This window comes from Colletotrichum spaethianum (genome assembly GCF_022836535.1).
Source record: "Colletotrichum spaethianum MAFF 239500 DNA, contig12, whole genome shotgun sequence".
Lineage (NCBI taxonomy): Eukaryota > Fungi > Ascomycota > Sordariomycetes > Glomerellales > Glomerellaceae > Colletotrichum > Colletotrichum spaethianum.
Genome location: NW_026054782.1, coordinates 1,119,537 through 1,140,646, shown reverse-complemented (window position 1 = coordinate 1,140,646; position 21,110 = coordinate 1,119,537). Strand labels below are relative to the sequence as shown.

General features: G+C 52.8%; 7 protein-coding genes across 7 annotated transcripts; 3 read left to right on the top strand and 4 right to left on the bottom strand.

Annotated features, from left to right (window-relative positions):
- Positions 1-408: 408 nt before the first annotated feature.
- Positions 409-1,797, bottom strand: ColSpa_05648 (vegetative incompatibility protein HET-E-1; the record flags this gene model as incomplete). Its single annotated transcript, XM_049271860.1, has 1 exon — positions 409-1,797. One exon carries the CDS (start codon positions 1,795-1,797, stop codon positions 409-411), a length of 1,389 nt encoding a protein of 462 aa, XP_049127817.1.
- Positions 1,798-2,768: 971 nt separating this feature from the next.
- On the top strand, positions 2,769-3,658 carry ColSpa_05647 (pyridine nucleotide-disulfide oxidoreductase domain-containing protein 2; the record flags this gene model as incomplete). Its single annotated transcript, XM_049271859.1, has 2 exons — positions 2,769-3,145; positions 3,241-3,658. The coding sequence occupies 2 exons, from the start codon at positions 2,769-2,771 to the stop codon at positions 3,656-3,658; spliced, it is 795 nt and encodes a 264-aa protein (XP_049127816.1).
- Positions 3,659-4,004: 346 nt separating this feature from the next.
- On the top strand, positions 4,005-5,501 carry ColSpa_05646 (dihydroorotate dehydrogenase (quinone), mitochondrial; the record flags this gene model as incomplete). The annotated part of the gene is made up of 1 exon (XM_049271858.1): positions 4,005-5,501. One exon carries the CDS (start codon positions 4,005-4,007, stop codon positions 5,499-5,501), a length of 1,497 nt encoding a protein of 498 aa, XP_049127815.1.
- A 1,181-nt stretch (positions 5,502-6,682) lies between these two features.
- On the bottom strand, positions 6,683-8,409 carry ColSpa_05645 (sporulation protein kinase pit1; the record flags this gene model as incomplete). Its single annotated transcript, XM_049271857.1, has 3 exons — positions 6,683-7,533; positions 7,590-7,970; positions 8,025-8,409. The coding sequence occupies 3 exons, from the start codon at positions 8,407-8,409 to the stop codon at positions 6,683-6,685; spliced, it is 1,617 nt and encodes a 538-aa protein (XP_049127814.1).
- A 1,195-nt stretch (positions 8,410-9,604) lies between these two features.
- ColSpa_05644 (MFS transporter asaE) lies at positions 9,605-11,069 on the top strand (the record flags this gene model as incomplete). The annotated part of the gene is made up of 2 exons (XM_049271856.1): positions 9,605-10,489; positions 10,557-11,069. The coding sequence occupies 2 exons, from the start codon at positions 9,605-9,607 to the stop codon at positions 11,067-11,069; spliced, it is 1,398 nt and encodes a 465-aa protein (XP_049127813.1).
- A 4,972-nt stretch (positions 11,070-16,041) lies between these two features.
- On the bottom strand, positions 16,042-16,571 carry ColSpa_05643 (CDC25-like phosphatase YCH1; the record flags this gene model as incomplete). The annotated part of the gene is made up of 2 exons (XM_049271855.1): positions 16,042-16,391; positions 16,457-16,571. 2 exons carry the CDS (start codon positions 16,569-16,571, stop codon positions 16,042-16,044), a joined length of 465 nt encoding a protein of 154 aa, XP_049127812.1.
- A 494-nt stretch (positions 16,572-17,065) lies between these two features.
- Positions 17,066-18,843, bottom strand: ColSpa_05642 (efflux pump roqT; the record flags this gene model as incomplete). The annotated part of the gene is made up of 2 exons (XM_049271854.1): positions 17,066-18,391; positions 18,463-18,843. 2 exons carry the CDS (start codon positions 18,841-18,843, stop codon positions 17,066-17,068), a joined length of 1,707 nt encoding a protein of 568 aa, XP_049127811.1.
- Positions 18,844-21,110: the final 2,267 nt, after the last annotated feature.

Sequence of the window (21,110 nt, the reverse complement as noted above, 5' to 3'; positions counted from 1 at the left end):
GTGTCTGTTGAATGTTGAAAGGATTCAAACGCACGTTGGAGCCGATGCTTGTGATTTGCAGGCGGGGCCGCCGATGGGTTCCATGTTAAATTAAGATCGACAGTCTAAACTATGTACCAGGAATTAAGTTGTCTATCCACCTACAGCGCGCTGCCTTATCAGACACTGACTTCCATAGACCGGCTTCTACCCGTATGATATTGATAGGCATTAACGTCGGAAATTGGAATGATGCATGGCCTGCTGATCCACTGGACATCCGGTTTCCTGCGAACTTTGTTCCCCGTTTCCGCTCCGCCGATCGTCCGAATTTTGTTGTTCCCCAGCTCTTCTTCACTCCCGATTCTCACCTTAATCGCGAAGTCTTGGTAGGTGTCCGGATATGAAATCGGAGTCCGTGTGCCTTGATCACAGATCCATGCCGAGCCTCGGTGACGCCCGCGGCGAGGGTCTCGGCGACGCACTAGGCGACAACGACAACCTCGCCCCGATCGATGGCGACCAGCCGCCCGGTCCCGGAGACCCCGGCCTATCGGCAAATTGCATCTCAGCAAACTGGTTGTCTCCGAGGACGTAGATGTCCAGCTCTTCGCCTTTCGGAAACTCCCCCTTGGGCGCAAAGCAAAACTCATCGCACCTGACGCGGCGGTAAAACGTCTGGCGGTGGCCCGTGGACGAAGCCTGGAGGACCGGCTCGAGGTAAATCCCCACACGGGTGCGTGGAGAGGTATCCGTGGGGCGGTCACTCGCGCCGATGGGCATGACGACCAGCGGTCTCGGGTCTGGCGCCGCCTGGGGCGCGGGGCTCCCCCGGGCACTGCCGCCCGTCAGCGGGACCAGGTCCGCAACAATGGAGAGGCCCATGTTCGTCATGCTGAACAGCCGGAACGGGGACGCCGAGTGCAGCGCGCGCTGGTGGACGTCCCGCGAACGCGCAAAGTCGGCTGGCGAATCCGCCAGCAAGCCTGAAGAACCTACCGCCCGCCGCCGTCGCTCGCCCGTGTACGGGTCGACGACCTCCCGCGTCGGGTCGGCACGCCACGCGAAAATTGTCTCGTCGGGCGAGGTGGCGATGATCTCGTGCTGTAGCCTGCGGAACGCGCCGGCCAGCCCCTCGCCGTAGAGCACGGGGACGTTGACGCCGAACAGGCCCATGAGGCAGTAGGCGAGATCCTCGTCTCGGGTGGTTTGGCGGGCGGCGGCCCAGGACATGCGCTCGGCAACGGAGTAGTCGCGCGGGTGGCGGGACTTTGCGAGGACGGACTCGAAGATGCCGGTGATGGAGGCGAGGGCCTGGATGAAGGGGCGCTCGGCGCTGTGCAGGCCCTTTGTGCCGAGGCGAGACCAGTCGGAGGCGTAGAAGATGGAGCGTGGTGGTGCGATGAGCTCCTGGAGGGTCCAGCCGCGGGTGAACCAGCGCGAGGAGGCGAGGGACGGAAGCTGGCCCATGGGCAGGGAGGACGTGAGGGGCGGGACGTCGGCGAGGTAGACGAAGCAGACGCGGGACAGGAGGTAGTAGGAGTACATGGAGTTGATGGCCTCGGAGAGCTCCGCCGAGGACGTCTTGTCGATGCAGCACGAGTCGATCCAGGCCCAGTCGATGTTGTGACGCAGGGCCTGGACGCAGCATCCCTGGATCTTGGTGAAGCCGGCCTTTGTGGACGCGAGGGCAAGGTTACGGATGTCTTGGAAGGTCACCTCGTCGGGGCCCCAGGTGTGTGAGAGGATGGCATAGGGGGGCACGTTGCTGCCGGCGAACATGCAGACTTCGTAGGTTGTCGTGTTGATAAGCCACATTGTGCCAGGTTATGAGGTTTCCACCCCCGTCCCTCTTGTTGTCCAAATTGGCTACTGAGACAGTGAAACAATAATACTGGCAATAGCTTGACAAAGATGGTCGGTATACGCAGTTTTCAGCACGCGGAAGCCGTGGACAACGGATGGAATCGAAGAGGAGAATTTTGTGTATTGGACAGAAAACGCATAGACAACCCTCTTCTTGGGATTTCTGCTGTAGGTTCTCTGGGAGGCTCTCCTGCGTCGAGGACCAAGTGAGTTTGATAGAGGCGCTGGATGTGTCACAGTCGATCAGCCTCGTACAAGGTGGGCGCAGTTTAGCAGGCGTCCATGATGACCGCGGTGGCCGTCTCGCGTTGGGTGACTTGATGAGTCAACAAGAACAGGAATCTTTGCCAACGGCTCGCCTTTGAGCTACAAAAGGTGGCAGTGTCGACATGGAAGGGTAGAGCGAGGTCATGGGATGAGAACACTTGACCCTGTGATGCGAGGTGTAAGTATAGGAAGTGAGATGTAAGTCAAGTGCTCTTCGCAGGTGAGCGACTCTCGCTTCAGGAGCTGGCAGCTGTCGACGGCTGAGAGCTGTCAGGTCAGGCACAGACAGCCGGCTTGCATTGGCGCATCTGTCACCCGCCTTAGTCATTCGGCTTGTCACTCGGCATCGCAAAAAAAGCACGCAACAGCAAACAGACCAACAGAAACAGGAACAGAAACAAAAAGAGCCCCACCCTGCAGGGCCCGGACGCCGACGGAAGGGCCGCCATCGGAAGTGCCGCACTTTGCCGTGCACGCCCGATGGGTGATCAGGGGTCCAGGCGGGCAGGTTTGTGGGTGTCGAAGCCGCCCTACGGCCTTGCTTGTCGGCACTGACGTCCATGTATAGACTCGGCGCATGCGTGAGCAAACCTCTCCCTCGACAACACCCGACCATGATCCCTCAATAACCTCCCAAACAAACCAGCAAGCAAGCAATGCCGACGCCGACACTGTTCCGAGTGTTCTTGCGGCGCACAACGCCCGGCCTGCGCAGCCGCATCTCCCAGAACCACCAGCGCCGCGCCAACTCCGACACGCCCAAGCAGAAGCGAGCAGAGGATCCCATTCCCGTGCCGAACACCGTCTCGACGATCCCGTTATGGCAGCGCCTCGGGCCCTTGACGCGAGCCGCCGAGGGGTATGCGCGCGCGCAGCGCAAGAGGCCTCTGACGACGCAGTTCGTCAGCTCGCTCGTCATCTACTTCTGCGCCGACCTCTCGGCCCAAGGCATGAGCGGCAATGACTACAACCCCGAGCGGACGATGCGCTCACTGATCATCGGCGCCATCTCGTCGATCCCCAGTTATAAGTGGTATGTCGTGTCGTTCCGTCGCTTGTCGTCGCCGCCGCCGTCGTCGTCGTAACAGTGGTGGGATACAGTTCGCTGACCATATTGGCAATCCACAGGTTCATCTTCCTCTCCCAAAACTTCAACTACACCTCGCGCCTCCTCTCGCTCGGTACAAAGGTCGTTGTGAACCAGGTGTGCTTCACGCCCATCTTCAACTCGTACTTCTTCGGCATGCAGTCGTTCCTGGCCGGCGACAACTTTGAGCAGATCATCGAGCGCATCCGCCGGACGGTCCCTGTGAGCATCGTCAACTCGTGCAAGCTGTGGCCCGCCGTAACGGCCTTTAGCTTTTCCTTCATTCCCATGGAGTACCGCAGCGTCTTCTCGGGCGTCATCGCCGTCGGTTGGCAGACGTATCTGAGCTTTTTGAACCGACAGGCCGAAGTCGTCGAGGAAGCCGAGGAGGTAGGGGAGAGAACTCATGCGGTGCAGGCCATCGCTGCTAATGAGAGAACAGCGAAGATGCAGGCTTAGAGGGAGAGGAAAGAGAGAGATACCATAGACATTCTTTGCAGGATTGCGAACTTCCTTTGTAGTGCATCAGAACGGCGTTGGGTTTATAGAGGGAGGGAAGCAGACATGGACAACGTCATGATCTGATACCATTTTATTCTTTTGGAGATTACAATAGACTCGGGACCGTGTCGATTCACACTGTATTCGCACTGGCCCATCCGTCCTAAACCGACGCCAAAAGTTGCACCCTGACTTCGCGCCAATTCCGTCTCCGGCACTCGACAACCCTCCAGACTCCAACCCTCAATCGTCACCCAACGCCGAGCCATTGAGTGCTGGTCAGGACCGGTCACTCTTCTCTGCAATGGCGTCCATCTGCATGCGATCCGGTCGTGTGCAATCCGCCCTCCGCAATGTCAGGAGCAACACCGCGACCGTCCGCCCGAGACTCCCTGGAAATGCCACTCGACGTCATGCCTCGACCGGCGCCGGCTCCTCGACCGAATCCCAGGCCGGCTCGGGCCTGAAGACCGGTCTCTACGGCGTTGCCCTCGCAGGCTCCCTCTACCTTTCCTACCTCTACGTCACCGACACGCGAGCCTCGATCCACTCCCTGTCGCCCATGATGATGCGCCTCATCTGGAGCGACGCCGAAGACGCCCACCACGCCGGCACAAGCATGATGAAGACGCTCTACGACCTGGGCCTGCACATCCGTGAGCGCGACAGGACCCTCGCCGAGCACCCCGCCCTCGCCACCGAGGTCTACGGCATGAAGCTCTCGAACCCCATCGGCATCAGCGCCGGCCTTGACAAGCACGCCGACATCCCCGACGCACTCTTCGCCCTTGGCGCCGGCATCGTCGAGGTCGGTGGTTGCACGCCTCGCCCACAAGACGGCAACCCCCGCCCGCGCGTCTTCCGCGTCCCGACCCTCGACGGCATGATCAACCGGTACGGCCTCAACTCGCGGGGTGCCGACAGCATGGCGATTACGCTGAGGGAGCGCGTGCGCAAGTTCGCCCGCAAGGTCGGCGCCACGGAGCAGGAGGTCCTCGATGGCGAGGCCGGTGTCCCTGCGGGCAGTCTGCTACCCGGCCGCCTGCTGGCCGTGCAGATTGCCAAGAACAAGGAGACGGACCAGAAGGACGTCAACGCTGTGGCCAAGGACTACGTCTACTGCGTGCAGCGCCTCGCGAGATACGCCGATATCCTGGTCGTCAACGTCAGCAGTCCCAACACCCCTGGTCTCCGTGACCTGCAGGCTACCGAGCCCCTTACACAGTTGCTGAGCGCCGTGGTTGAGGAGGCCGCCAAGGTGGACCGCAAGGTTCGCCCCAAGGTCATGGTCAAGGTTTCCCCCGACGAAGAGGAAGATGCCCAGGTTGAGGGAATCGTCCAGGCTGTCTGCAACAGCGGCGTCGACGGCGTCATCGTCGGCAACACCACCAACCGCCGCACTGGCATCGTCCCCGCGGGCGTCAAGCTCACGGCTAAGGAGCAGAAGGCACTGCAGGAGACGGGCGGATACTCGGGCCCTGCCATGTACAACAGGACGCTGGAGCTGGTCAAGAGATACCGCAAGAAGCTTGATGCCCAGGCCTTGCAGAGCGGCTCGGCTGAGGAGGCGGCGGCCATTCCCTCTGTTGATGGCAGCCTGTCCGGCAAGGTTCACGACCTGATTGAGAGCAAAGACACCCCGAGAAAGGTTATCTTCGCGACGGGCGGTATCACGAACGGAGAGCAGGCGTTGAAGATCCTGAATGCTGGGGCAAGCGTGGCCATGGTGTACACAGGCTTGACCTACGGCGGACCAGGAACGATCACCAGGATAAAGAGAGAGATTAAGGACCAGGCGTAGAAATACCAAAATAGAATTTGACTGCCTAGGGCGGATGTTTTTTCTTTGTTTGACCAATAGCATTGTACCAATCCGTTAAGTTGAACGTCCTTACGTATTCCCATGTAGTATTGCTTGGATCATCTAAGTCTCCATTGCCATACACTGTTCTCGCCACCCGCCGTCTGCCCTTTTCTCTCTCGGCCAATTTTACAAACAAAGAAGCTCCACACGTGGCAAGAATCGTCCAAGTTGTGGATAGACGCGCTCTAGCCATCCACGAGATGGGCGAGCGGGGAGTAGCCGACGCCGAGAACGGCCAGGAAAAGACTGACAGGGTATTGTCATTTGAGGTGGCGCGAGTTGCTGATTGAGTTGTGCAGTGGAGTGTTGTAGGCGTCTCGATTCTACCCGAGGTCTTTGGGTAGATAGATGTGTATAAACGTCAGAGAGGAAGAAGCCTTTGCCATAGGTAGGGCAATAAGGATAAGCTGTGAGGTGACTCCGTTACTGGGGCTGTTCTACGATTATTTGGCTCGTTATGGTCTAGGAGACGTCTTTCGGTGGAAGACACGAGAGGCATAACTCTCTTCCTAGCAGAGAGCTAGCGTGAAATCCGATGTTTCTTTAGTGTTCGCAAACTGTGTCATCAATGTCGAAGGTCTTCTCAGCCCAGACTATCATGCAAGTATTCAGCCCGAGGTAGCAGAACAGCGCGGGCAAGAGACCGACGCAGATGATGAATAGATGAGGGAGCCCTTCCATTATTGGCAGTTGAAGTATTAGGAACAGAGAGTAGAAGTACGTATAGTATAGGGTAACAGGGCGAAAGAAATCATTTTAAGAAATCAGCGAGTTATATCTGAGATAGAGTTTCGCATGGCAATACACGACAGTCAAGGATCCATGGCCGGTGATGAGTCAATTCTGAATGCATAGTCAATGTATTCTCTTGGGCTCCTATAGCCTCTATTTTCTTGGAAAGAAGTAAGAGATTGAAGCAGGATGCCGCGCAGAATCTGCACTACCGCCAGAAAAGCACCCCCTTTAACTCCATGTAACCCATTAGTGAGTGACGCCTAATACGCACTCAAATCCCTGCAGAGGCCAAGTTTTTGTTCGTCCCTCCGATGCTAAAACGAAACCAACAATGCTCAGATACTGTAATGCAACTGCTAGTACTTCAGGCCTTGGCAGGGCGTTTACTCCTGCCCCTCGACGACAAACTCGGGCGCGTTCTCAAAGCCAACAACCCTGACAGGCTGCAGCTTGGCAAGCCTCACTAGCTTTCCACGCACCGCTTCGTCTAGTTTGACATCTTGCTCCTGAACCTCACGAGGGCGAACCTCAATACCAGTGGGGTAGAGGTGCTCAATTTCGATATCGTCGCCGAGATCGAAGAGCTCCGACCTCTCACGGAAGCACCAAGGACGTCCATCTTTCATGACCAGGTCGTGAGTGTCACGGACATCCTTGGCATGCAAAGAGCGATAGCCACCATCCAGCGAAACAGCAATGGAGCTGTGCCAAGGGGTGCGAGGGAAACCGTCTGGGTTGTGCTTCTCAACTAACAGCGGCATGGAAAGCTTGACAGCTCCGCTGGAGGGGTGGATGGACAGGCGGACGTGGTCGGGGCAGGTGGCGAGGATAATCTTGGTAAAGGACTCGGCGCGCATCATCATCTTCATGGCGACCTCCTTGACGACCTTGCGATACTTGTGACCGGACTTGGCGTGCTCTGCGACGGGACTGTTGCGGAGATCAGTCTCGAGGAAGCGGATGAAGCCGCGGTACGTCATGAGAGTGTCGTTGTCGGTGTCAATCATGGCACGGACGTCCTTGTCTGGGTCGCCGAACTGCGCCTCGAGCGTCTTGCGGCTTTCGTCGACAAGCTCCATGTACTTCTCCTTGGTAAGAGGCTCGTCTTCTTTGGTAAGGCCAAGGAAATCCATTACACGGAGGAGCTTGATGCCGTCGTAGCCCTTCTGAGCGGCCATGTCCATGAGAGTGGCGCCGTACTCCCAAGTCTCGTCGTCCGAGATGCCGACGACGTCTGTCTCACGGGTCAGTAAACGATGGAGTGGTTCGTGATGTGCTACGCAAACTAACCGTTGAAAACAAGGCCGTCAGTGGCGATGTGGACTTCGGCGCCGTGGGTGTAGACCTTGCCGATTTCCACACACAAGTCATTCAGTCTAGCAAGGGCGAGATCCTCTCCAAGATCAGGAAGAACCCCGGTCACTTTGTCGGTCCGGTTGATGCTCTTCCAAGGAAATGCAGGGATAATCATCTTAACCGACTCGCCCTTCTTGACGTACTCCTCTACGCGGGGGTGGAACATCTTGCGTCCAAGCCACTCATGGTTCTCCTGGCCTTCGGGGATAATATGTCTTCCAAAGACTTGGAGAACGTCCAAGATCTTGTGGGCAACCTGTTCAGTTGATTGCTCAAGGGGAGGTGTGGGGAGGGTTTCTGTGATAACGGGCTGGTCTGTATCATATGTTTTAGTCAAAAGACCGGGTGGAAGGACAGATGACAACTCACCCTTGGAAACGTCGTCCATAATCGCGTCAATGCTTTCATTTCTAAGAGGGCTCTTGAAGGCACTGAAAGGGCTCTTCGTAGCACTAACAGGGCTCACCACGACCAGATCCGGGCCAGTCAAGTCAACCGGGTCGATAGGCGACCCGACCTCGAGATCGGCAAACTCAAGGCGCATCTGCCTCAGAGGGCTGAGAGGACTCCTCAAGTCAGAAGCATTGAGAGGTGAGATGGCACTCAGGGGGCTTCTCAACTCCGAGCCAAGACTGGGGCGTCTATAGGTCGGAGCACGGAGCTGGAGAACTGGCCTTCCCAGGGGCTTCCCCGGGAGCTGCCTCTTGGCATCCGTAGGGGACACGAGGGCCGGGGCTGCTGCTGCGATAGCCATTTTGACGGATGTGAAAGACAGAAAAGATGAAAGGAGATGATGACAATGAGGTTTAGCACTTTATGAGTGTAAGAGAAAGCCAGAAAAGTTAAATAAACTGATCTCTATATGAGAGTTGGGAAGACCGGGCTGAGGTGTTGATGATTGATATCGATGTTAGCCCGGCGCGCCCCTGGGGATTCTTCTTATACTTGAGATACTCTTGGGCTTAACCAGAAATCGCATAGAATAGACTTCAAAAACGCGGTGTTGCTTGTAGATTTCTGAACGCAGTCAGAAGACCAATCGGGAACTTTCCCATCGTCGAATTCCAAGGTTGTGTCGCTGTGGTCTGTGGCGTCTAGGCTGAGCCTACACAAGCCACGGCTTGAGTTGAGGCCGTGAGCATGCATCGTTACATCAAGTGGGCGCGTCTGCATGCAATGATTTCAGCCCTAGGACGCGTGTACGATACCTTCCTCAAAACTTGGTGGACTCAAGATAAGCACATAAAAGTGCCACGCCTAATGCAAAGGTATTGTCTTACCTCGTGTCGGGTGGCCTGGTAAACATCTGGCATACCGGTGTGATGGGCATGAGTCGTTGTTCCTCACTCCTTGAGCGCATGCATCCCGCCACGTTCCAAGACCATAAACATCTAAGAATGTCCAGAGGCGCCCACGGGGAGCACGACCTTGCCCTAACCATCTTCTTCAGCTGAGGATGGCTTGAGCTAGCCATCGGCAGCTTGTGCGAGAACAGAGCAGCCAATGAACTTACACTTGCTGTCTAGCGTCCAATGGGGCATTGGACCTAGGCCCAACTAGATTTAGTGCAAGCAGCTAGAAATATTCCATAACTCGCCGTGATGGTCTACCGCAGTGTTCCAAGTTCATTCTGTCGTGCTCCCTAGATATTCAGGCTGAGCTGGCATCGCTGACACTGTGAGCAAGATGCCGCCCGGTGAACCCCATTAGATTCCGTTTGCGGAGACTTCCTAGACCAGTGCCACTTTACGTAAAGGACCCAATGACTGGGACGAAATCCTGGATCTTAGGATGCCGACTTTGCCTTTAGTCGACATGATGCCCCCCCGCGATCTCTAAGCTACCATTTCTTCAACTTCAACTCAATTTACAATACTTATCTCAGCCTTCCTGTTTTCGCAGTCTGCGTCTATTTTCTAATTCATTTTGACACCGATCTCTGTGCAATGATGGAGAAAATCAACGCTCCCGTCCCCGTCGTACACAGCTTACAACACGAAGACGTTCTCCAGCAGCCAACAGTTGCTGAGGGTAGCATCGAAGACGGTCACACAAGCCCCCCCAGTCAACGGCTTTCCGAGGGTCACCAACCATCGCTACAGACCAATGAAGAAAAGGCAGGACTCGTCTCCCCAGCACTTGCCGGGCCAGATGGGGGTCTCCAAGGCTGGCTTCAAGTTGCGGCAGCTTTCCTGCTTGTGTTAGACGGCTTCGGTTTCATCACGGCATTTGGAGTTTTCCAACAACACTATCGCGTGATCCTGCCGCTAAGCGTTTCCAACAGAGATATATCATGGATCGGATCCATGCAAATTTTCCTCCTTTTCCTTCTGGGAACGGTCAGCGGCAGGCTGATCGACGCCGGATACTTCAGAACTACACTAATCGTGGGCTTCGTCTTTCAAGTCGGGGGTGTCTTTGCAGCCTCATTCGCCAGTGAATATTGGCAATTTCTCCTCTCTCAAGGCATCGCCACAGGTATCGGCAACGGCATGCATTTCACAGGCCTCGTCTGGTTGGTTTCACAATACTTTACCAAGAAGCGGGGGCTGGCGCTTGGAATCAGTTCCTGCGGTGCCCCTATCGGCGCGGTCATCTTCACCATCATTGCACGCGAGATGATTGACACGACTGGGCATAAGTGGACACTTCGTACCATGGGCTTCCTGATTCTCTTCAACAGCGTCATTATTTTCCTCATTGCGCGACCCAAGGAGGCCAAACGCACAGGAGGCCCTCTGCTAGAGCTGTCAGCTTTCACAGAGCTGCCGTACCTCCTGTTCACCATTGGCATGTTTTTTGCCCTGTTGGGTGTCTATTTTGCCTATTACTATGTACGTACGCCACGCACACAAAACCTCCTATGTGAATTTTGCGGAACGACAGCTCATTCTTTGGCAGGTCCCCAATTTTGGTAGAGATGTGCTTAAACTTAGCCAAGATGAAGCTCTGACCGTTCTTATTGTCATGTCGGCCGTGGGGATCCTTGGACGATTGATCCCGCCATATCTCGCTGACAGGAGCATCAAACCTCTGAGAACACTCGTCATCTCCGTGCTCCTCAGCAGCCTAAACGTCTTCGCCTGGATTGCTGTAAGCTCGACTGCAGGACTCTACGTCTGGGTCGTTGCCTATGCTTTCACGGCCAACGCAATGCAGACATTGTTCACGGCGTCCATGGGCGAGGTGACGTCTGATATGTCAAAGCTCGGAGTGAGAATTGGCATGGTCTTCACCATAGTTAGCTTTGCCTGTTTGGTCGGGTCTCCTATCGGGGGAGGTCTCGTTGATGTGAATGGCGGCGTTTACACGTATGCACAAATATTCGCTGGCGCGTCCATGTTGGTAGGCGGCCTACTCGTTGCACTGGCAAAGGTGAAGCAGGTTGGTCTCAAGGAATTTTGGCGAATTTAGAACCTGGCGACTATGTTGGTGGATATCTGTTGACATTTGCATTATGAAAACGCATTGGGCGGCGGTTTTTCTTTTCTTCTTGGTTTTTTTTCCATTTTTGGTTGGAAGGAGTCTTGCATCTGGGGATTTGGGATGGTACGTTGAATTTACAGGGAGCTTGAACAACCATAAAAGATTAGATACATAACTGTCATTCTTCTTCAAATTGCAACGGTGTACTGAAACCCCTCCAGAAACAACCTGTCAAGGTAGCAACCCAGCCAGGGCTATTCAACAGGGAGATGGTGTGCATCTGTCGGAGACTTTCCCCGTCACAGTATGTCCTCTCGAGCTCAGAATGCGTACCTCTTCTGGATTCCATGCACGTTTGGTAGATGACGGAGCATTCCTTCCTCTGTGGGGTATTGTAAACCCCTCGGCCCGCTGGACCCATTGGAGGAGAAAGAGGCGCGCTAGACATCGATCGGGGCTTTCTATCAATTCTCACTAGAAAACTCTCAAGATTGTTTTGAGCTTGGCGTTCTCCCAGCCTGGATTCTTCGGCGATATTGGACGAATCACCTGATTGCAGCAGAGGTCCAATCAAACGTCAAAAGTTAGTCTAAAAATGCGCCGGCAAGCCGGGTAGCCTCTTCGAGAGTCCCCGCTTAGGACGCAAGCATCTCGACTGGCCCTTAGCCTTAAAGCCCCATGAACGGGGACCAGTAATTAGTTCCTACCTTAAATCCTTTGTGGAAATTTACATCTCGCCTAATGGAATTCACTGCAAGTCTGCCCAGTCAACCCACTCGACATAGCCAGCCTAGCTCATTTCACCACTCTCAATGCGGCCATGTTTGCTGTGACACCCTCGTGAGAGTGAGACAGCATCAACTAAAAGAATAGGTAGAGGGATCGTAAATTTAATGGCAAGCATATTAAATTGTTACTTTACAACACTGTCAGCATCTGGTTTGCAACACAAACAATCAAGCAGCCCAACAGTATCATGGCAAGGACAAAGATACTTCTGGTAAAAAAGCAAGCTCCATGGACCCCAAACATGCAAGCCGGACAATCCGAAGATTTTTAGAACATCATCAGGCCACCAAGCCCCGAAATTAGCAGCCCAGCGGTGCATAGCAACCATGCAGTGTCACTTGTTGTGGCGTTGACTGCGTGCGGCGCCTTCTCGAATGCTGGTATTTCAGCTTCAAGCCACATGCAAGCCCGGCCTGTTCAACGTCCAGCCCAATTTGACGGACTAGCCACGAGCATGCCAAGCCGGAAAGGCTGTGCAACCCTGGAATTCCGATGCCCTATTTTCCTCCCTCAGCTTGGCGTTGGTCCTGGACCCTGGCCCGAACTAACCCTATGCGTGGGAGTATGAATGTCACCAACCGTCTAGGCGGTTCGACAAATTTCTTGATGAGAGTCGGAGAGAATAAAACCGTAGATTAAGATATCTGGCGCAAGCCGTTGAGTTATAAGTCACGCACCGACGTCTGATGCGGGTTTTTCTGAACCGTTGATTCTGTCTATCATTCCACGGTTTCCCCCCCCCTCTCCGCTCTTAACATACGGTAACATGAAGTCGTCATCATCAACAGCCTTTTGGTATATCTCTCGACTGGGTTTGATATTCGTCAGCGCTAACAGAATGTCAGGTTGTGTAGCCTGCTTTTGAGTCTCTCGCAGACCGTATATGCCGTCCCAGATGCCACGAAAAATGGAACAAAAGCTGTACCGACCCAATCCTGCCTGCCTCAGTATCTAGGAGCCAAATCGGAAGGCAAAAAATCAAACCCACCCTGGGGCAGCCGGACATGCGAAACTGACCCTGACGACGTGCCTAATACTGGTGTCGTGCGGAGATATGAATGGACGATCCAGAGGGCAGTCCTGGCCCCAGATGGATTCGGTACGTTGCATTGATAGCTAGTTCGGCCGACTTACGTTCCCGCTGAGGTGGTTTCCAACCTACACGCTGCAGTTCGTTGGCTAACCACTACCGAAACGTTTAGAACAGACTCTTCTTACAGTCAATGGGCAGTTTCCTGGACCCCTTTTGGAAGCCAATTGGGGCGACATGGTGGAGGTCACCGTTCACAACAACATCACTGACCCGGAAGAAGGCACAGCAATGCATTGGCATGGGTGAGTCTGATAACACAAGGAATACAATGGCGTCTGGTTGAATTCGAGCTAATTTTGCATCCAGAATTCATCAACAAGGCACCGGTCTCATGGACGGAGTCAGCGGCATCACCCAGTGCCCTATTGTCCCTGGCGGTAGCTTCACGTACCGCTGGAGGGCAAGCACATATGGGTCCACTTGGTATCATGGACATCACGCCCTGCAATACGGCGGTGGACTCTGGGGTCCTTTGATAATTTATGGCCCGTCCCACGTCAAGTATGACCTCGACCTCGGGCCTGTCACGCTTTCCGACTACTATCACTACCCTTACGACACGGTCGCGTTGGATGCCATCTCGACTAGCAACGACACTAATGTCTACGCTCCGAAGTCGAACAATCATCTGATCAACGGGAAGAACAGCTACAACTGCTCCTTGGCGCCCGCGGGCTCGAAATGCAAGAATAATGCGGAGCGCGCATCACTCAGGTTCAAGTCTGGCAAGGTTCATAAGCTCCGTCTAATCAACACCAGTGTTGAGGCTATGCAAATATTTTCCATCGATGGTCACAAGCTCCTTGTCACCACAATGGACTTTGTTCCTGTGGAGCCTTACGAAGTGGAATACATCATTCTCGGTGTTGGAATGAGAGCGGAAGTCCTTGTCACGGGCAATGGAAACCCCAAACAATCTTACTACATGCGCACAAGAATTCAATGTGCTGCTACCAACACCACCGAGGCACTTGGCACAATCTATTATGACGATACTCCCACCACTCTGGTTCCGGCGACCAAGACAGTTGAAGCTCTCCCCAACTTCACTTCTACCTGCGGCGATGTAAGCCTTTTTCTGCTCAACCCATGTCTTGATGTAGACACTAACCTGGTATCTCTCAAAAGCCTGATCTTCCTAAGAAAAAGCCAATCTACAAGAAGACTGTCCCCAAGCCAGATATGACCCTTCTATACGATATCACATTCGGATCGAACGCTAGCGGGAACCACCAGTGGTTGATGAACAATGTGACATTCCTGGCGGACTGGAGTCGCCCTCTATACATTGAAGCAGCCGACGGGAACGACGAATATCTTAAAGATCCTCAGCACATTCTTGCGACAATTCCCGATGAAATTCGACACGTTCGCGTCATCCTCAACAACAACTTCTCTGTTCATCCTATGCATATCCATGGCGGCGACTTTCAGATCCTGAGCGAGTCAGATGGTTTCTACAATGGGACCCTCACATACCCCAAGAACCCTGCTCGTGCAGACACGGAATTTCTCCGACGTAAAGGCCACCTCGTCATACAATTCGATGCAAAGAACCCAGGTGTCTGGAGCTTTCACTGCCACACTGCCTGGCACGCAAGCGTTGGTTTATACATCAATTTTCTCATTAAGCCCAAGGCTGTCCGGAAAAGCAAGATACCTGAGAACGTTCGAGAGATGTGCCGGGCTTGGGATGAATACAGACAGTTGAATGGTGCAAACGCTTTACCATTTGATAGTGGACTTCGATAGAGGTAGACTGGGTAAGGCAACCGTTCTGGCTTCTTGACAAGGTAGTGGTGGAATTCCTTCGTGTGAATGATCTGCAGTTCAGCGTGGGGTGGCTTTATGAAATTTATTTCATACCTAATCGATTCAAGTATAGGATAACCTAATGAAATTATTCTCAAAAATTCTTCCACTGATTATCGCAAATATTGCTCATAATCTAAAGGTCTGGAGGCTCTATTATAGAGAAGGCCGTGAAATATGCATCCATCTGTGTAGCAAATCCACCCTTCCCGAATTCTCAGAGTGCATTTTGGAACGGGCCAGGGTTTTCTGTTCCCATTAAGGTGGTCTTTGCGTTTAGTTTCTTTGATTTCTTAGCTAAGCAGGGTCTGATCAGGGGTATAGAAACCTCGATGACACAGGGGGGCTTAGAGGAGACACAGACAATCAACACACACTCATCGGACTTTTCTGTGCCCAAGGGAGCATCCTTTCTGTCTTTCGTGATGACTAACACCGTGATCACATCTACAAAAGAACTCTGGGAGTCTCTACTTTATCCATCGCGTTCCAGCCAAGCCTGATCAGGGCATATTTGACCTGATCAGGACAGCTGATTAACGGCTGGCTAAAGGCATCTTGCGTAGCAATAGGGGGAGGTTGTGGTTGTTCATCGCACCGCACCGCTCTCTATAGACCTGATCACCCTGCACGCTTTCAATATTCAAGGGATCTTGACATATAACTTTCCTTCAACTAGTGTCTTCCTGTAGGTTCTCCCTTCTTCTACCGTTCTGCCATTGCGCCCTTATAGAGCATAGCTATCATATGTCAGATGACTTTCTCAACTCCAGGACCGCGGTATGGTCGGCGTGGCGTTGTGGCAATATTGGAAACTTTGATAAGTTGAACTTCGTAATCCCTGGTACTTCGTACCCTTCACGAGCGCACTTCTCATGTCGTCCAGCACATTTACCACAGCATTTGCATACAAGCATGCGGAAGGGTCTTATCTCTTTAGACTGCTGTCCACTGTCTTATCCTCCGCTGCCGACGGCTGGGATGGCGTGACACTTAAAGTATCCACAGCCATTAGATGGATACCGGTAAAGGGAGTTGTGCTGGTCGCAGCGAGAATGGTTCTCAGGCCACTACTAGCCAGATTGGATACTGGAGATCCGCATCTGGTATCTGAAGCAGATCTTTAACACGATCTTCTACGCAATGATGAAGAAGCAGAGCTGACCTATTGATTCGGGTTCATGCGACTCGCGCTGTGCCGTGACATGCCGCAGTTTTTGTCACTCTCCCAGAAGCCTCAGCTGATGATGTGTTTCATCATCGCTCTCACATCCAATATCCATCCTTCCAGAGTTCCTTGCTATATCCCTCGGTCAAACGCTCGTCCTCGCCATACACTTCCTGCCAACCGACGAAGCCACGGTCCAGAACGTAGACGGTCTGTGGTTCCGTGTTTGCTGTCTCCTCAGTTGAGTCAGAGGACTTTTTGGAGGCTAGTATCCGTTCGCGTTCTCGAAGGTACCGTAGAGCCGCGCTGGGCCCACGCTGCTGGGAGAGGGCGCAGTGGAAGACGACGGTCTTCTTGCCTTCCAGGCGGCGCATGAGTGTGGGCATCATGGCTTCGAGGCTGCGGGATGGCATGTTGATGCAGCCCTTGATGTGACCGCCAAGATAATCTGTCGAAGGAATGGTTAGCAAGAATTTCGAGTGACGAATCCATAGAGCGAGATGAAAGGCTGACCATCGTCGCGAACGTCGACCACAGCCACTGAGGGGTTGGCCGCAGCCTGCTCTGCCAAAAGAATGGTGGAAAGCTTATCAGCAGTGATACGCTGGAGGTTTCCAATGCTCGCCATGGTGCGCGTAGAATGGTAGAGTCGCGAGGCAAATACGTTCTTCGGCTAGGGAAACGACAAGTGACGTCGAAGTTGAGCTGAAGTTTATCGCCAGAGCTTGGATTTTGGCGGGGAGCTCAGACGCGGGGCACTGTCATCCCTGCTACGAGGAACAGCATGGTGCATCCTTGTCCCTGGGAGATTACATAATCACTATTACTCTCGCTCAAACCTAGCATTTTCCAGTTGGCGCTCCTGTTGCAGCATCCCGTCCTGCAATTTTCACTACTGTATCTGAAATTTCCAGTGCCTCTAGATTCATATAGCTCAAGAGTTCTAACCCCACCAATTGCCAATAACTCGTTTTACAGGCTGAGGCACGTCGTGTGTTCTTTCTTTCTAGCGAAAACCATACATTCGTGAACCTCTCGCAAATGTGCAATGTTGCTAAGGCGTCACGACTTGATGCGCATTACAAGGACACAATGCCACTACCTAGGTTACACTCATCCAGTCTAAGCAGGCAACTTCTTCCATTTCATACCTACAACCCCGACGATAGAGATAGCGGCAACGGCCATGGGTACACTGAACGTTTCGTTGAGTGCCTTGTTATAGGCCTCAATGACAGCAGGGAGCAGCTCTTCTGGGATCATTGCCTTGAGGTTGGTGGCCCCCATGTCGGCGATAGTCTGTCCGCTGAAGCCCCCTGTGCCGTAGAGATGTTTTGTTAAGCCATTTGCGAAAACGGCATTGGCGATGGACATGAGAATAGCCGGTCCCAGGTTCTGGAATAATGTGACGGCAGCCGTGCCCGCGGGAATGTCGGAAAGGGCGAGCGTCGACTGCACACCCATCATGGGCTGCTGCGATCCTAATCCAACGCCGATTCCAGCAATCATAGGAAATGTGATCCATTTGTTGGGTCCGGTTTCAATCTCGAACGTCGTCATCAAGCCTAGACCAATGGATGCTAAGGCCGTAGCAATGAGCATGAAGGGGTTGTACCAGCCGGTAAGGGTGACCAAGTAGCCGGCAGTCAAAGCGGCGAGGACCTCTCCGCCGACATATGGGACAAGCTTGATGCCAGACTCTCTAGCTGATTCGCCTTTGATGGCTTGAAACCAGATTGGGAGCCAGATGTCTGCAGTGTAATAGGCTGCGTCGATACACGCAGCATAGAAACATGCGAAAGCGACATTGCGCATCTTCATCAGGCGTGGAGGCAGAGCCGCTTTATCTCCCTTCCATGCCTGCACGCTGATGAAGCAAATGAGAAGAACCCCAAATGCCACGAGGAGCCCAATCATGGGGCCGCTGTTCCACGCATACTCCGAGCCGCCCCACTGTAGAGCGAGCAGCAAGCAGATCATGCAAGCGAAGAAGATAGAGAGTCCCAGCACGTCAAACTCCATGAGTTTCTGTTTAACTGTCTTGTTCCTGTTCTGTTCGGGTTGTTGAGGCGGCCTGAAGCAGAAGCATATCAATGCCAGCGTGGCGACTCCTATTGGGATGCTGACGTAGAAAGCCCACCGCCAAGAGAGATGACTGTCAGTCAGAGCCCCGGAAATTAGGGGCCCAATGATGCCGCCCACTCCAGAGAATGCGCCCAGGAATCCAGTGTAGACGGCGCGTTGTCGGATGGGTACACAATGAGCAAGAACAACCCATGCGCCAATGATGATACCACTGCAGCCAATACCGGTGATGGCTCGGCCGACAATGAAGGCAATAGAGTTGGGCGCGCTCCCACAAACTGCAAGACCAACTTCCCTAAACGCAATAGCTACCATAAATGTCCACTTCAGTGAGAAGAGCTCGAAGCACTTCCCATATACTAACTGAAAAGAACAAAGCTATGAGAAATATTAGTAAAACAGAGGTGGCGTTGAAAAAATGGTACTAGACTTACACTGAGCATGTAGGCAGAGCCATACCATCCGACATGCTGCAAAGAATTGAACTGATTGGTGATTGCAGGAATGGCAGTTGCGATCAGGGTCATGTCCAAGAAGACTAGAAATACAGCCATGGCGAGCCCAAAGATGATCAAGACCAATCTGAGGCCCTTTGGATATTCCGCATCTGCATCGTCTGCATCGTCCGAGTTGCCGGCCTCATTGGCATCTTTGATTTCTTTGGTGGATGTCAAAAAATCAACAAGTTTCTTATCGACAGTGACTGTTGTCCCTTCAGTCGTGGAGTCGGTGTCTGAGCAGTTGGGGGATGACAAAGGAGCGTTTTTCGTTTCTGAATTGGTCATTGTTGCATTTCCTCCTTGGGTAGACGCCATGTTGAAGATGGTGAAGCAATTTGTGCAACACTGACAGATAAAAACAGACTGGATTGATTGATAAAAGAAATGCAAGTCATCGGTATACGCTTCTCATTCTGACCATGGGCTTTCGCAAGACGAAACCTACGAGTACAGTCAGACGATTCCTTCTCGCGTTCATGCAAACAATGAAAGTTTTTATCACGCTATTTCGTGGCAGACTTCACCCAGAACCGTATCAGTCCGACTTGGCAGGGTATTATGTTTCTTTCCAAATCCTATCACATTTGAGTGGCACCCCCAAGAACCAGGTCCCTGGATAATCCTCACCGCAGTATATCGTGTCTAGACTAGGGAGGTGACCGGCCGCATTGATCGGAAGCTGCAGCCTGGATGAACCGGAGGGGCCAATTTCAATGTTCGCCACTCACTTTTGACTGCATTCTAGTTGCCAATTGAGGCGCCAAGTTTCGCGGGATGTGACATCCGGGCGAATAGGCTGCTGGCATCAGGTTTGGATTGAAGCATGGGTGCTGAGTGTATCCCTGATCAAAAGGTGTGACTATCCTTGAACTTGGGGGCTCTTTGTTGCCATTGGCCTGCGCATGGGTTATTGAACTCTTAGCGGCAATCCTGTGTCAGGGTCCTAGTCTTGGTTTAGCCCGGTGAGATAGAGAAATCCACTCCAAAAAAAAACCACACCGGGTATCAACATAACGCAATAGGAAACTGCATACGAGGGTCTCATCCTTCAACTCGGATTCAAGTACAAGAACATTGCGTCCAAAGCTAGCATGACAGCTTTTCTGCTGACTGGCAGGATCGGACTCCTTGTTTCGAAGAATGTGGTCTTTCTCGACCTGCCAGAGAAGGGTAAGAGTGTTTCCAGAAACCCACTTGCTGCTGCTTTAATCTCGGCTGCCAGCCTCGGCTCGGTCAGAGCTCGTGTTGTTTGACCTGGAAGACATTAATAGTAAGACGGTCAGCTTCTCCGCCCGCAAAAGTACTTAGGTTTCACATACAAGTCACTCGCATACGTACACTGACCCAAGATTGAAGAAAGCTCCACTTTGGGGTGCATACTGTATTTTTTGCCGATCACTGCCGATGCATAAGGCTGCATTGCAGTCTTACCTACAGCAAGTGGTTGTAATGTCAACCATAAAGTAATGTACTTTGTTTTCAAAGTGTCAAAACTCAGTAGGAACTTTTAATCACCGATAATTTCGGTGGAAATGTCAAGATCACAAAGTAGCCTTGGTGTCATTTGAAGTGAATCGTGAAATCGGCCTACGATCGTGGATCAGGTGTTACCTCGCCTCCCTCCCACCTTCTTAATCCATCGCATCACCTCGCCTTCGAACTATATCCAAATCGGCTTCAAGGGATCACAATCCCAACCCTTCCCCTGAAAACGATTAACGCTGTACACTTTACTAAGTCCTGATGGATTACGCCCGAGAGTCTGGATGGGCCTTTGATGCTCCGGGTGTTTCCCCGGTCATCCATTTCCAAGGCGAAGCGTCGACGCTGACAATTTCTTGTTTTTCAAAAGTTCCATACGGTCCTCGGCAGTGTTGACAAAATGTTCCGATATGAATTCCGATTTAGTCTCAGAGCCTCGGCGGTCAAGTCTCGTCACGTAGCAGAGGGTCTCCTCTCGTGAACCCCTGAAAGTCGCAAGGTATCAATGAGAAAGGATTGTGAGGATTATGGTAATATTACGCCTAGCCTAAGGTGGTAAAGCAACTTAAGATCCTGTGATGACTAAATTAGAAGGTTTGATCATGTCATTCGCCGTGGCAAATACAGATGAGTCCGCGTTGTCGCCGACATTTCAATGTAAGGGTTTTCTTTCGGGGAAAGGAGGGAACTTGGAAGTGGTGTGATTTACATGCCTCTGAGATGCTCTATCATGTGAAAAGTCACCGTGTTGATGATCATGGGTTGAAGAGGAATCCACCTTTGGGAGGTATGGTGCTGCGTTTTCCTTCCTTCAGGGTAGTCCCTCCACCCCCTTTCGTGAAGCCAAGTCCTCTTATATCTATATGTATTCCCTCTGCGTCGAAAGATTGATCTATACAATCAAGTTGTTCTTTTTGTGAGTTGTTGCGGCTCGAGTAGGCCGACAAAACGAAAATGCCTACACAGCTCTCTTCTTCCGCGGTGAAGTCCGTGGAAACTCTGTTTTTCCACCATCACCAGTTCCAGAGCCTCAAGAAGCAGGCTCAATGTTCAGCTTCTTCCATTATACAACTCGCCTGCGCGACGTCTCTGCAGGCTTT